Source organism: Arachis hypogaea, chromosome 16 (genome assembly GCF_003086295.3).
Source record: "Arachis hypogaea cultivar Tifrunner chromosome 16, arahy.Tifrunner.gnm2.J5K5, whole genome shotgun sequence".
Lineage (NCBI taxonomy): Eukaryota > Viridiplantae > Streptophyta > Magnoliopsida > Fabales > Fabaceae > Arachis > Arachis hypogaea.
Genome location: NC_092051.1, coordinates 17,684,518 through 17,700,663, shown reverse-complemented (window position 1 = coordinate 17,700,663; position 16,146 = coordinate 17,684,518). Strand labels below are relative to the sequence as shown.

At 41.9% G+C, this 16,146-nt stretch overlaps 2 protein-coding genes across 2 annotated transcripts; both read left to right on the top strand.

Moving 5' to 3' along the window:
* Positions 1-8,471: 8,471 nt before the first annotated feature.
* LOC112758164 (signal peptidase complex subunit 3B) lies at positions 8,472-11,153 on the top strand. The gene is made up of 6 exons (XM_025806761.3): positions 8,472-8,777; positions 8,858-8,905; positions 9,838-9,900; positions 10,416-10,469; positions 10,652-10,738; positions 10,819-11,153. Exons 1-6 carry the CDS (start codon positions 8,652-8,654, stop codon positions 10,942-10,944), a joined length of 504 nt encoding a protein of 167 aa, XP_025662546.1. The 5' UTR covers positions 8,472-8,651; the 3' UTR covers positions 10,945-11,153.
* Positions 11,154-11,291: 138 nt separating this feature from the next.
* Positions 11,292-13,622, top strand: LOC112758163 (cation/calcium exchanger 5). The gene is made up of 2 exons (XM_025806760.3): positions 11,292-12,261; positions 12,694-13,622. Exons 1-2 carry the CDS (start codon positions 11,419-11,421, stop codon positions 13,456-13,458), a joined length of 1,608 nt encoding a protein of 535 aa, XP_025662545.1. The 5' UTR covers positions 11,292-11,418; the 3' UTR covers positions 13,459-13,622.
* Positions 13,623-16,146: the final 2,524 nt, after the last annotated feature.

Genomic DNA, 16,146 nt, shown 5'->3' with positions numbered 1-16,146 from the left:
GTCGGAGGGTCTTTACCCTTTTTGATGAATCTTTCCATGACTTTAAAAATTATTTTTTCAAATTTCAAGCCGTAGAGGGTCACCACCCCTTTTTCTTGGATGAGAATTCTTCTCATTGCTTTCCCTTGTACTGGTTAGAGGCCTCCCCCTGTGAGAAATATGGTTTGGAGGATCTGGATGAGGTGGAGGAAGCCATTGTAGGGTTCCTCCGAGAAGTATGGGGGAGGGCCCCATATCTGGATACCAAAAAATTTCTCCACAGGTCGTCGTCTTTTGTCCAAACACAACTAGGTAGCTTTTATCTACTTTGTTTCTGACTTGTTTCTACCGACTTGAAGTTTACCGACTTGCTTTACTAATTGTTTTCTTTTACAGAGATGGCGAGGAAGAATTCCAATGAGTCTTACCAGAGAGTCCAGGAGGCCAAGGCGAGGTCTCGCGCCAGAACCGGTAGTGCCAGGGTAACTAGCTCTCCTCTTCCTCTTCCTCCCCCTTCTTCCTGAAATTTGGGGACTCCTTCTCAACCCATTGTTATCTCCTCCTCGACTTCTTCTTAGCCGTCCCCTCCTCCCCGACCTTCCCCTGAGCCAGAGAAGAAGAAGCGCAAGGCTTTAGAGTCTGGCTCTTCTTTTGAAGGTGAGGCTAAGGTGGATGCTCCTGCATTTATCCAAAAATTCATCTATCCCCATACCCGTATAGGTATGGATGATGTTTTTATTCGGAACTACCTCACTATTCTGGCTGAGGAGAGCATCAGGGCGAAGGGGATGTGTGTCAAGTTCCTCGATATTTTTGAGAAGACTCCTCTTAGCTCTCTGGGTTCAACCTCTAGGGTTGAAGAGTTGGAGGGAAGGCTTCTCATATATCAGGAACATGAGAAGGAGTTGAAGAAGGAGGTCACCAAATTGAAGGAGGAGAGGGATGTCCTCCAAGAGAAGGAGAGCAAGTTACAAGCCCAATGTAACATGGAGGAGGGCTTGAGAAAGAAGGCACAGGAGAGTTATCAGAGTTTATTTGAGGACCTTGTGGCTGTAAGGAGGGATTTGTTGAACTCTCGGACTGCCTACGCAGAGTTGGAGGACTCTATTGCTGAGGGGGCCGAGGAGGCCTGGAGGATTTTTAAGGAGCAGGTCGGAGTCCTTGCTCTCGACCTGGATCTCTCTCCTTTGGATCCTAACAAGGTCGTTATTGATGGTGCCATAGTTTATCCCCCAGCTCCCGAGGTCGTCACCGAGTCAGATTTGAAGACTCGGGGGCAGAGAATCATTGAATCCCCTCCTCGTCCAAAGGATGTTCCGAGTTTTTCAAGACCTCACGGCACCTCTTCTCCGACTCCTATGGATACTTCTCTCCCTGGTCCTGATGGCGCTCCGACTTCTCTTCTCGACTCTGGCGGTGATCCGACTACTCCCTTCGGTCCTGGTGGTGATACTCTTTAAAAATTTGTTGGCTATATGGGGGCCCAGCCTGTGGGTCTCCTCTTTTTTAAACTCTTTATATTTGTGGTGGTGGTACGTTGACATTTGTCTTGGCCTTTTATGGCCATAAACAAAAATATTTATAATTGCCCTTTTTTTGGATAAGGGTTTTATTTAACAAGAATACCCTTTTTGGTATAAGGGTTTCAGCTACCTTTTTGTGTGCATGCTTTTCTGATTTTGATTTTTCGAAGTCCCCTTGATCTTTTCTGAAAACCTTTTCTTTGGCTTGTCTGTCTTTCTGATCCTTTTCGCTTTAAGGACTTTAGGACAGCTTTTAAGCTTTTTCTAGGCTTTTTCGATCCTTTTTTTGTTATTCCTTATACTCAACTTTGTTTTGTTGAGTTCTTATGACTTAGGTTATTTTTGCGATGCGTTTTCTTTTCTACTCGGTTTTTCATTTCGACTTATGAGTCGGAATGTTTCCGAGTTTCTCACGATCAACTTTTATAACCTCTTTACACCGACTTGTACCTCGTCGTTTTATCCTGACGACCATCTAGGTCGGTTCATGGGATTTTCATGTTTTGTCAAGTTTAAGTCGGCGTGTTTCGTAGAAAAGTAAACGAGAAGGAATTTATAAGAGATATTGTAAAAAAGATCTTTATTTATTTGGGAAGGTACTTTACGGCTACTAAGGGTTTAATGATCTATTGCCCTCTTAGCCTCTACTATGATGCCTCGTTAAAAACCCTTCTTCAGAAAAAACCCTTTAATTTTTGGTAAAAAATCGTGAAGTTGGGAAAAGAGTACATCGGGGAGTAGAGTTCGCTTTTAGCTACAGTACCTTTTCATGTTACAAGCATGCCACGACCTAGGTAGCTCGGTGCCGTTTAAGTCGGTCACCTTATAATAACCTTTTCCTAAGACCTCGCTAACTTTGTATGGTCCTTTCCAATTAGCAGCGAGCTTTCCTTCCCCCGATTTGTTGACTCCAATGTCATTCCTGATCAGGATCAAATCGTTTGGGGTGAAACTCCTTTGAATGACTTTTTTGTTGTACCTGGTAGTCATCCTTTGTTTCAATGCTGCTTCTCTTATCTGGGCTTGCTCTTGGACTTCGGGGAGCAATTCAAGCTCCTCTTTGTTCCCCTGTACATTTCCGACCTCATTATGGAGGATCACCCTTGGGCTTTGTTCATTGATTTCTACTGGTATCATGGCTTCTACGCCATAGACAAGTCGGAAGGGTGTTTCTTCTGTGGCGGATTGCGGCGTCGTCCGGTAGGCCCATAGCACTTGTGGGAGCTCATCAGCCCAAGCTCCTTTTGCATCTTGTAGTCTTTTCTTTAGCCCCGCCAGTATGATTTTGTTACCTGCCTCCGCTTGTCCATTTGCTTGTGGATGCTCCACCGAGGTGAACTGGTGTTTTATTTTCATACTGGCTACTAGGCTTCTGAAGGTAGAGTCGGTGAACTGGGTTCCATTATCTGTAGTAATGGAGTGAGGTATCCCATACCTTGTGATGATATTTTTGTAGAGGAACCTCTGACTTCTTTAGGCTGTGATGGTGGCCAATGGTTCTGCTTCTATCCACTTTGTGAAGTAATCTATTCCCACGATCAGGTATTTGACTTGTCCTAACACTTGGGGAAAAGGACCTAACAAATCAATTCCCCATTTTGCGAAGGGCCACGGAGAAGTTATACTGATGAGCTCCTCGGGGGGAGCTACGTGGAAATTTGCATGCATCTGGCATGGTTGACATTTTTTCACAAATTCTATGGCATCTTTCTGCAAGGTCGGCCAGTAGAATCCAGCTCGGATTACTTTTCTAGCTAGTAACCTGGCTCCGAGATGGTTTCCGCAGATCCCATTATGAACTTCCTCTAGCACTTCAGTGGTCCTTGAGGTCGGTACGCACTTCAACAATGGTGTTGATATTCCTCTTTTATAAAGTATATTTTTCACCAAAGTGTAATATTGTGCTTCCCTCCGGATTTTCTTGGCCTCTTTTTCCTCTTTGGGGAGGATGTCAAATTTTAGGTATTCGACTAGAGGATTCATCCATCCGAGGTTTAGCTCGGTTACCTCAAGGACATCTCGTTTGTCCTCTGCTTTTACCACAGAGGGTTCTTGGAGAGTTTCCTGGATCAGGCCTCTATTATTCCCTCATGGTTTTGTACTTGCTAACTTGGAGAAGGCATCTGCTCTACTATTGAGATCCCGAGTTATATGCCTAACCTCGGTCTCCGCAAAGCGCCCTAGATACTCCAGAGTTTTTTCCAAGTATCTCTTCATGTTTGGGTCTTTGGCCTGATACTCTCAATTTATCTGGGAGGTCACCACCTGAGAGTCACTATATATCATCACTTTTGTTGCACTGACTTCTTCGGCCAGTTTCAATCCTGCAATCAGGGCTTCATATTCTGCCTGATTATTTGAAGCTGGGAATTCAAATTTGAGGGATACCTCTATTTGAGTTCCCCTTTCGTCGGCCAGTATTATGCCCGCACCGCTTCCTGTCTTGTTTGAGGATCCATCTACATAAAGTTCCCATGTAGTTGGCTTTTCCTCTTGATCTCCCGCGTATTCTGCTATGAAGTCGGTGAGGCATTGGGCTTTGATTGCTGTCCGAGTTTCATACTTCAAGTCGAACTCGGAGAGCTCTATTGCCCATTGAACCATTCTCCCTGCAACATCCGTCTTTTGGAGGATTTGCTTCATGGGTTGGTTCGTCCGGACTTTTATTGTATGTGCTTGAAAGTAAGGTCGTAGCCTTCGTGAGGCTATCACTAAGGAGTAGGCAAACTTTTCTAGTTTGTGGTACCTTAGCTCGGGGCCCTGTAGAACTTTGCTGATGAAGTAAACTGGATGCTGTCCGACCTCGTCCTCCTTTATCAGGGCTGATGCGACAGCTTTGTCTGCTACGGACAAATAAAGGACGAGGTCCTCCCCGACTAGAGGTCGAGTTAGTATTGGTGGTTGGCTCAAGAACCTTTTGAACTCCTGGAATGCTCCTTCGCATTCTGGAGTCCATTTGAACCGGCATCCCTTTCTTAATAAAGAAAACAGTGGAAGGGATTTTAGTGCCGATCTTGCCAAAAATCTGGAGAGGGCTGCAAGTCGGCCATTCAGTTGCTAAACCTCTCTTAAGCAAGTCGGGCTCTTCATTTCCAGGATAGCTTTATACTTATCGGGATTTGCTTCAATCCCTCTTTGTGTTAGCATAAATCCTAGGAATTTTCCGGCCTCAACTGCGAAGGTACACTTTGCGGGATTTAACCTCATCCCGTGTAACCTTATGGTGTCGAATACTTGCGAGAGGTCTGCCAAGAGGTCGACTTCTTCCTTAGTTTTTACTAGCATGTCGTCTACATAGACTTCCATTAAGCTCCCAAGGTGGGAAGCAAACACCTTGTTCATCAGTCTTTGGTATGTGGCCCCTGCATTTTTTAATCCAAATGTCATGACCACGTAGCAAAAATTTGCTCTGGGTGTGATGAATGATGTTTTCTCCTGGTCTGGCTCATACATTGGGATTTGGTTATATCCCGAGTAGGCATCCATGAACGACAAGTATTGATATCCCGAGCTAGAATCTACTAGGGTATCAATACTCGGGAGTGGATAAGGGTCTTTGGGACATGCCTTATTTAGGTCGGTGTAGTCAACACACATCCTCCATTTGCCGTTTTGCTTCTTGACTAGCACTACATTTGCTAGCCATGTTGGATATTTAACTTCTCTAATGAAGCCGGCTTCTAGGAGTGCTTGTACTTGCTCTTCCACCACTAGGGCTCGTTCCGGGCCGAGCTTGCGCCTTCTCTGTTGTACAGGTCGGGATCCCGGATGTACTGAGAGCTTGTGGGACATGAGCTCGGAGTCTATCCCGGGCATGTCGGAAGCTTTCCAGGCGAAGAGGTCGGAATTGTCTCTTAGGAGCTTAGTCAACCCTTGCTTCAGGGTTTCCCCTAGGTTGGCTCCTATGTTGGTATTCTTTCCTTCCTTTTCGCCGACCTGTATTTCTTCAGTTTTTTCTCCTGGCTGTGGTCGTAGCTCTTCTTTGGCCCTTGCACCACCAAGCTCTATGGTGTGAGCCTCTTTGCCTTTTTCCCTCAGGTTCAGGCTTTCATTGTAGCACTTTCTTGCCAACTTCTGGTCTCCCCGTACTGTTGCTATTCCCGCAGGTGTCGGAAATTTCATGCAGAGATGGGGGGTAGATACCACCGCTCCGAGTCGATTCAGGGTAGTTCTGTCGATTACGGCGTTGTATGCTGACCCCACGTCGATGACTATAAAGTCTATGCTCAGAGTTTTGGACTTTTCCCCCTTTCCAAAGGTAGTGTGGAGGGGTAGAAATCCCAGTGGTTTTATTGGCGTGTCGCCTAGCCCGTACAAGGTGTCGGGGTAGGCTCTTGACTCCTTTTCATCCAGCCCCATTTTGTCAAACGCGGGCTTGAAAAGGATATTTGCCGAGCTTCCTTGATCTACTAGGGTTCTGTGGAGATGGGCATTAGCTAGGATCATAGTTATTACCACTGGATCATCGTGTCCAGGGATTACTCCTTGCCCATCCTCCTTTGTGAATGAGATGGTAGGAAGGTCGGGTGACTCGCTTCCAACCTGGTAGACTCGCTTGAGGTGTCTTTTGCGAGAGGACTTGGTGAGTCCCCCTCCCGCGAACCCGCCTGAGATCATATGTATATGTCTCTCCGGAGTCTGCGATGGTGGGTCTCTTCTATCCGCATCGTCTCGCTTTTTCTTCCCATGATTGTCCGACCTTTCTATGAGATATCTGTCAAGTCGGCCTTCTCTGGCCAGCTTTTCTATCACATTTTTAAGGTCATAACAGTCATTTGTTGAGTGACCATATATTTTATGGTACTCACAGTAGTCGCTGCGACTCCCCCCTTTTTTATTTTTAATGGGCTTGGGAGGTGGCAGCCTTTCAGTATTGCAAATTTCTCTGTATACGTCCACTATAGAAACCTTTAGAGGAGTATAAGAGTGATATTTCCTGAGTCTGTCGGGACCGAGGTCTTCTTTCTTCTTGGGCTCCCTTTCTCTCTCTTTTATTGAGGGAAGGTGCCCAGGTCGCCAACTCGACTCTCTCAGCCTGGCATTTTCCTCCATGTTGATGTACTTTTCAGCTCTTTCTTGTACATCACTCAGGGAGGTGGGGTGCCTTTTTGATATGGACTGTGAGAAGGAACCTTCTCTAAGCCCATTTACCAGCCCCATAATGACTGCCTCGGTGGGCAGGCCTTGAATCTCTAAACATGCTTTATTGAACCTTTCCATATAGTCCCGCAAAGGTTCTCCGACCTCCTGCTTTATTCCCAGGAGGCTTGGCGCATGTTTTACTTTATCCTTTTGGATGGAGAACCTCATCAAGAATTTTCTCGAGATGTCTTCAAAACTGGTGACTGACCTCGGCGGGAGGCTGTCGAACCACTTCATCGCCGCTTTTGACAAAGTAGTCGGAAAGGCTTTGCAGTGAGTTGCATCAGAAGCATCAGCTAGATACATCCGACTTTTAAAGTTGCTTAAATGATGCTTCAGATCGGTGGTTCCGTCATAGAGGTCCATATCGGGGCTTTTAAAGTTTCTTGGAACTTTTGCCCTCATTATGTCCTCACAAAAAGGGTCCTCCCCTCCTGGGGGCGACTCTTCCCGATCGTTACGGGAGTTCCGACCTTTGAGGGAGGATTCTAACTTTAAGAGTTTTTTCTCTAACTCTTTTCGTCGATTCATCTCCTCTCTTAGGTGCTTTTCTATCTCCCTTTGTCGCTCCCGTTCCTGTTCCAGCTGTTTCAAGCGCCTTTGGTGGACATGGACTAGCCCCATTAGTTCAGTTGCGTGGGGTGGTCCATCCTTTTCTGATTCACGCCCCTCCGAGGAATTTGTCTTCGGATTTTTAAATCCGGAGGTTCCTTCCCTGTGTTGGTCGTTGGTTTCCTGGTGGAGGGTCAGGTCTGCGTCGTTGTTTTCGGTATCCAGATTCTCTTGTTCGGAATCCGACGCCACATGACCATCTTCAGGGGATACATCCGCCATTACTGGCTGATCTCTCGGGTCCCCGGCAACGGCGCCAATGTTACGATGGGTAACCGGAGATTATTGGGTTTGATTAGTTTGGCTGGCCCAATCGTCGGAATGAGGAAGTATCCAAGTGGATTGATGATCCAAGGCCCCCGTCCGACTTCGGTACGAGAAAATGGGGGGTGGTACCTGCAAAGACACTCCGATGCCAAAGTCAGCAAAGGGAGCAAAACAGGTCTAGAGAGTATTGGGACTTATGAGATACCTGAGAAGTGTCAGTGCATTTATAGTGGTGAACCCATAACCACCGTTGGTGTAGTTCCGTTATTTATGGTGGACAACCGTCCCTTTATCTTAGGGAGGTTGAGATATGGCTCCAGGAAGTGGGTAGAGAGATTTTAGGGGCAGTTATTCATTTGAATGGGTATTTATCTGCCAGCTAATCTTCGTCCCGACTTCTTTAGAGCAAGTCGTGGTAGGGACCGACTTCGTAGGACGAAGGTCGGTGTAGGGTGAGACTCAATCCTTTGGATTGGGCCTTTTGTCTGGACCTGAGCCTTATTATTGGGTCAGGGTATGAACACTAATCATATAATTTTTTTTATTTTTATAAATTTTTTCGTACTCAGTACGGTTCATACACTAGTTAAGTTTAATTCTTAACTTAAAAGTTGTATTATCTAAAATCTTGGTAAATAAAAAAGAATGATTATTATTTATAGTTTAATTTTGATGCACTGTTAGTGTATACAGTCGTATAATCACATCTGTTTATTTAGATTATTATTTACGTGATTAATATAAAAAGTAATTATTTTTGTTGATATGATATTATATAATTAAATACATATATAAAATTATTTTACACTGACAATGCATCAAAATTAAAATTTTATTATATAATAGGGTAAGAATGTTTTAAATAATTACAAATAGTGCCCCTTTGGTTTTTCAAGAGAAATATTCCTCAATAATTAAATAAATAAATAAAAATGGCGGAGTGACCCCAGGGAGTGCGTGTCAGATCCAATGAGAAGGAAGGAGACCGTAGCAACGTAATAAAATAGTCTTACTCAAATACCAGTGAATCTAGACTACCGCCACTTCTTCTTCCTCAGTTCCTCTCTCGCCGTTTTCGTTTTGATCCATTCTGTCACACAACTCCTTCCCTACTCAACTTGTCCAAATATGCATTCCTTCGGTTACAGAGCCAACGCTCTGCTCACCTTCGCCATTACCATTCTTGCCCTTATGTGCGCTATGGCTTCCCTCTCCGACAACCTCAACTCCCCCTCTCCCTCTGCCCATGTCCAGGTCCCTCTCTCTTTCTCTCTCTCTCGCTGATCCGTAATTCAACGACTTCGCTTCATTTTGTTCTTCTTTCTTCTGTGCAGGTCTTGAACGTTAACTGGTTTCAGAAACAACCCAACGGAAACGACGAGGTTTAATTTCTTTTTCCGATCTAGGATTAGGGTTTAATTGCCCAACGGTTTTGCTGTTTTTCTTGTGGTCCGTGTGCTAGTCATTTGTCAATATCACTATTTTTATATATATTCAATTCTGATGTTTTCATCTCGTTGCTATAGTCTATGCTTAGCAACAATGATTCTCGTAGCTTTGGCACTTCATTCTGAAATTAAGATAACGGTGAATTGAGCCAAATTTGTGAACTGATAATAAAACTTGCCCAGAGTTGGGATACTGTAATAGTTTGCTATGCGACTGTGATTAGGTCTGATAAAATATGTAGTTCTTAGGAATATGAATATTGTCAATGCCTTATTTTCTAAAATGAAGGTTTATGCTGAATTAGGGATGATTTAATTCCTGGTTTTTAAAACTATAGCCTTGTCCAATATACATAAATTTGATGTAGAACACGCCTTGAAATCTCCAAATTCCTTGTGTATCTGAAACATTTCCTATGTCGTTGCTTAATCACTCTTTAGATATTCATATTTTTACATACAACATCAGAAAACGAAAATACATATATAATTCAAATTTGGAAATAATCAAGCACAAAGCCAGGAATAATTGGACTTGAAACCATCAGAATGGAGTCATGTAATCACTGTTAACCAACACAACCTAGTTCAACAAGGCCACAACGCTTAGATTTTTCTTTCTGTTGAAAGGGGGAAATGGTTCTTGTCCATAGAAGGCGACTATTTATCTGCCTATCATGTTAGACCTTTTCAAAAATTCTATCTTTTTACCATATACCAGCTCTGAATTTTTAGCTGCATATGATATTTTTATCTTAATATCATATTGTGTCATAAAGAACCTTGTGATGCCATTCTCTTTGATATTTATACATCATCTCTATCCGTTGTTTAATCCGAAGTGGAACACCTTTCTTTCCATGCAGGTCAGCATGACGATGAATATATCGGCAGATTTACAATCTCTTTTCACATGGAACACAAAACAGGTTTGTGAATAGAATTTGCGTTACCCATCCCCGTTGGTTCTTTAAAAGTATGGATGCCGAAGGTAGGAAGATAAGTGGGAGCAATGCAAAGTTAGTGCATCAAGATGCAATGGGCAAAATATGCATGATCTTCCTCTGTTCCTTCCTTAATAATGCATGTCTTAATAGTTAATAAGCCTTACCTAGTGTCATATCTTGTTTAAGTTTCCGAAATATATTTCTATTCTTGGCCCAAGCTTCGCTTCGCGCATGATAGCGGCATTCTTTTTTTGTTTTGGGGAAGGGCTACCCTTGGATTGTGAAAGTTTTGTATAGTTTTCAGCCTTATAGACACCAGAGCAGTAGTTTATTTAGGGGGTTAGCTCTGTTTATTTCCATGCTAGCATTGTAACTGCCTGATATAACATATAATATATTGGATTGGGATAATAATATTTGATCAATTATTCTAAGCAGTTAGGCTATAACTTCAGGCTTCCCTGGCACTTATTTTGCTTCTCTGTTTATGCTTGCAGGTTTTTGTCTTTTTAGCCGCCGAGTATGAAACTCCAAAGAATTCTTTGAATCAGGTAAGACTTGAAATATAAATCACTTATAAGTTTTGCCGCCTTCTTTTGAGGAGAGAGTAAAGAATCCAGATTAGTATTCATCTCGCTAAGATAACTCTGCCATCGCCTATCAATATGCTGCTTCTCTGCCATAGCATGTTATAGCAATTGTTTTTCTAACATTCTTGAGCTGCAATTTGCAGATATCCCTATGGGATGGTATCATTCCCTCAAAAGAGCACGCAAAGTTTTGGATTCATACTTCAAACAAGTACCGCTTCATCGACCAGGTATACAATGTGATCACTAGTATGAATCGCTTTAGATTTCATCAGGTCCTGCTATTTTAACATTTTTCGTTTGTGTTCAGGGAAGGAATTTGCGTGGTAAAGAATTTAACTTGACTATGCACTGGCATGTTATGCCAAAGACGGGCAAAATGTTTGCAGACAAAATAGTCATGCCGGGTTACCGTTTGCCAGAGGAATATAGATGATTCTTTCATGTCTTATTAATGATGTATTACTGTAACTTTAGCCTTTTCTATAATGGATATAGAGGGTTACCTCAAAGAGCTAGAATCAGGAAACTAGTGATTTGAGAAAGTGGAAATGAATTTTTCTTGTGGTATTTAATTGCCTCCTCTTGTTAACAATAAAATGAATCCAGTACAAGGGTGAAGGGTGCACTCAATAACACCCTGAATTTCAATTGTTCGCTAGACTGGTTATTAGATCATAATTTGAAAACAGTCGTAATTACTAATTAGAAGAGAGTAAAAACGTGATTAAGGTATGGTAATGAGGAGTCATGAGAGAATCAACAAAATTAAGAACAAAAAAAGAATAAAGGTAGCATTTAACAGATGAGAAAGCAAAAAACGCGGTAGTGTATAGTAGTAGTGTGAGGTGTTAGGTGCAGTTGAGTGGAGAGAAGAATAATAATAGCGAGGAATGGCATTGGCCCTGGGATGGCCTTCTCTGCAATTGCATCTTCATTCACACTGCTTCTTCTCATTCTCATATTACTATTCTTCTTCGTAAATTTACCATCTTCTCCTTCTCTCTTCTCCACCTCCACCGCCACCGTCACCACACGCAGGTCTCTTCTAACCACCACGTGTTCCGCTGACGAGGGATCCAATGGCGGGATCCTCAACTACCTCTACATCCACAACTGCCTATTCCGCCGCAACGCCCTCCTCTCCATCCCCGCCCTCTCGATGCTCCTCCTCCTCCAATTCTACATCCTCATCAAGACCGCGCAGCACCACTTCTCCGTCGTCACCACCAAGCTTGCCTCTCACCTCAACCTCTCCCCCTCCATGGCCGCCGTCACCCTCCTAGCACTCGGCAACGGCTCCCCCGACGTTTTCTCCTCCCTCGCCGCCCTTCGCTCCGGGCAGTACCGCACCGGATTCGGCGCCATCCTCTCTGCCGGTACCTTCGTCTCCGCCCTCGTTGTCGGATTCGTCGCCATCTACGCCGCTCCGTTCTCCCTCGATCCCGCGCCCTTCGTCAGAGACGTGCTCTTCTACTTGACGGCAGCGATGTTCCTCTTCTACGTGTATCTTAGCGCCGAGATCTTCCTGTGGCAGGCGATTGGATTCGTAGGGTTTTATGCATTCTTCGTTGGTCTCGTGTTCTATATGGACTTGGGACTAGTTGATGGCAGAGGCAAGAGTGGGAATTCTTCCACAGATCTTGAGGAGCAGAAGGAATTAGTTGCGGTGCACGTTGACTCCGACGCCAAGGTTTCGGGATCTATGAACGACGAGAAGCGCAGTTCTGGATTCCCGGGAGCTTATGGATTGGTATGTTTGAATTTCAATTAAACTGATAATTTTTCTGATTTAGAGTTTGATATAAAGGGATTTTGTTTTTTATGGCAATTGGATCTGGTAACTTGGCTTTCTTGGTTTGTTACTTTGTTGGCTAGAACCTGAATGAAAGAAATAGTAGTAGGAATAAGGAACCTGATCTATGTTCTTACAAACTCATTTGAATTTAGGCGTTGGATTCGTTTGATTCTTTTTTGCAGTGTACATGGTACTGTGCACGTTTTCTGATTAAACTCATTGCATTGATGTAACCATGATCATTTTGATTGGATAATTAAGGCAATGGTTCTTATCTTTAACATAAACTAGGCAATGCTGTTCATTGCAGGGATAGAATTCTAGTTTATTTGATAACATTATTCTATTGGAGGTTGTCCTGACTTATCCCTTGCTCTCTTCATTCAGATTTCTAAAGCATGGGAGATTCCTGTTGCAACTCTCTTAAAACTGTCGATCCCCGAGCCAGCGCCGTCCCAATGGAGCAGACTTTACTCGTCGGCCAACATCGCCCTTTGTCCGATAGCCCTCTTGTATGCCTGCAAATCATTTGTGCCATTTGATCATCCCATAGCTTTCCTCCTCCCCAACACTGACTTGCCCCTCTGGTCAGTGGTGCTCACCACAAGCTTCTGCCTTGCATGCCTTCATTTAGTAATGGAAAAAGAACCTCCCAAAACCGAGCAAATACCTGTGGTTGTCATGGCATTTGTTATGAGCGTGTTTTGGATATCTACCACAGCTGGAGAACTGGTGAACTGCCTTGAAACTTTAGGTCTAGTTCTCAAACTACCACCAGCAATCCTCGGTCTCACGGTGCTGGCATGGGGAAATTCAGTGGGGGATCTCGTTGCCGATGTTGCGGTAGCTAAAGCCGGTCATCCGGCTATGGCAATGGCTGGATGCTTTGCTGGACCAATGTTTAACATGCTTGTAGGTCTTGGAACAGCTCTGGTGATTCAGACGGCAAATATTCACCCTAAAGCCTATGTGCTTAATTTCCACGTAGGTATCGTGATTGCATTTGTGTTCCTGCTTTTAAGCCTTATGGGGTCTCTCTTAGTGATCACTTGGTGCAGATTCCGAGTGCCTAGGTTTTGGGGGTTTTGTCTCGTCGGCCTCTATGTTGTTTTTGTAGCAGTGAGTTTGATGGTGGCCATGTTTTCAGGGTGATTGTTACCGTTAGCGTCGATTTATATTCATAAGCAAATCCAAACCTAACCACAAGAGGATGAAATCAAGTCGGGTAGTAAATTGACTGTATTTCTGGATTTGGTTTGGTAAAATTTGTATTCTCCAAAGATAACTTATAAAACCTGATTTTTTAAAAGTCATAATATTTATGTTTGTAAATTAAATTAAAAATAATTTTTAATAAATACAAATAACAAGTATATTTGATAAAATATTTTTTAAAATTTAAAAATATTATAATAGACTAATACAAGAATTAAATTTAAATATTAATTAATTTTTAAAGTTATATTAGATTTTTTTAATTTTGATCATCACGAATTATTTTTAAAAAGCCCCATTTTATTGTTTGGTAAAATTTTTACTTTTTAAAATAATTTATAAAAATTAGTTTTAAAATATAGTTTTTTTAAAAGGTGTAGTATCTATATTTGGTAAATTAAATTAAAAATGACTTTTAATAAGTATAAACAATAAGTATGTTTCGTAAAATAATTTTTAAAATTTAAGGATGATTTTAAAAACTGCAAATACATCAACTTTTTAATATATCAAACACAAAATAAGATGTTTGTCTTTTTCCAAACCAAGCCTAAATCTAAGCGCTTTAAAAAATATTTCTATCTTTTAAAAAAGATAAGTATTTGATGTTTTTTATTTATTAAAGGCAAAATAAAGAGTTTGTGCTCTTAAAAAATACATGCCCCATTTTAAAAAATTTTACCAAATTAAATCATAAAATGATAGATAAACCATATTAGTTGTTTTTGTTATTTATTTATTTATTTACTTTTGTGTTTTATTGACTGATTTAGTGTATTTATTGGTGTATACATGGCACATATTTGTGAAAGAGATATTTTTTAACAACTTTGGCATCTAAGTTCATCCAAGTTATGGCGTTTTTTCCTTCTTCTTCTTCTTCTTCTTCTCACGCTCGTTTACGCACGAAGCGTCTTCTTCTTCTTTGTCTTCTTCTTCGCGTTCCTCCTTCTCCTTCTTTTTCGCGTTTTTTCTTTTTCACGTATTTTTTCTTTATCGTCATTCTTTTGTTGTTTTTGCTGCTGTATTTTTTTATCTTTTCTTCCTTTTCTCCCTGGTGAAGAAGCAGTAGAAAGTGAGGAGGAAGAGTTTTGAATTGTGCAGAACAGAAATTAACCGAACATGTTATTATGGTAAAACAATTGTATAGTACTAAATGAATGGAATATCATCCATTATATAAAATTCAAATTCGAGCAACTTTCTGCATAATGAACCGAACACGTACTCATAGTGAAACAATTGTATAGTACTGAGTGAACGAAACATAATCCATTATATAAAATCAAATTTGAGCAGCTTTCTGCATAATGAACCGTCAAACAGCTTTCTGCATAATGAACCAAACACTACTCATGGTGAAACAATTGTATATTACTGAATGAATGGAACATAATTTAAACAGCTTTCTGCATAATGAACCGAATACGTACTCATGGTGAAACAATTGTATAATACTGAATAAACGAAACATAATCCATTATATAAAAATCAAATTCGAAACACTTCTGTCTGCAATTTAGAGATTATCAATTAAATTTAATTCAGATTCAGAACATTTGCGTCCATTCAATTCAATTCAATTTAGCAATTGTATTCCATTCAATTCGATTGAAAAAATAATTCATTAGCAAAATGTTGGTGTTGTTAGTGATGACGATAACGAAAGAAGAGAAGAATCTGCGTGCGCGAAGGAGGATGAGGAGGAGGAGGAGGAGGTATACGTGAATTTGAAAGAAGAAGATGACGTATGTGTGTATTTGAAAGCACGGGGGAGGAGAAGAAGATAAAGCGCGTGTAATGACGCTCTTTTAATGAGAGTGGTTTTTGTTGGTGTTGGACCTAGGGGTGGCAAGCGGGGAAGCCCGCCCCGTCCCGCCCCGCCCCGCCAGAAGCCCGCCCCGCCCCGCCCCGCCTAGTGAGGCGGTCCCAAAATTCCAGCCCGCCCCGCCTAACGGCGGGCTGGCGGGCCGGCGGACTAAGCCCGCCAAATATCCTCTTTTTTTTTTTTTACTTTTAACTATTAAATAATATATATAAAGATATAAAAAAATCTCTTCTATTTTTTACTTTTAACTATTATAATTTTTAAAGGCATAAAAAATCTTATTTTTTATATGTATAAACAATAAAATCTTTGTAATTATAAATATCTAATAAACATAATTATAAACCAAGTTTTCATCCAAAACATAAGTATAAATATTCTCTCCAAAGCAAAATAAACATAATTTAAAACATAATTATAAATATTGTCTCCAAAGTAACATAAACATAATCCAAACCACTCCATTTTTATCTTCATACTCTTGTAAGTTAGGTTGGGGGAAGTTAGGTTTTGGCCAAAAAATTGTAAAAATACCCCCTCACTAAAAAAATACCAAGCCCGGCGGGGAAGCCCGCCCCCGCCCCGCCAAAGCCTGCGGTTTAAGCGGTGCGGATTAGGCGGGTTTTTGCTATTTGGCGGTCCCAATTTTTCAGCCCGGCCCGCCTTTTTTGGCGGGTTACGCGGGACAGCCCAGAGGGTTTAGGCCCGTTTGCCACCCCTAGTTGGACCTACTTGGATAAAACTTGAATGAAAAAATACTTGGATGTGTAGCATAGCCCTTTGTGAAAACAAAATCT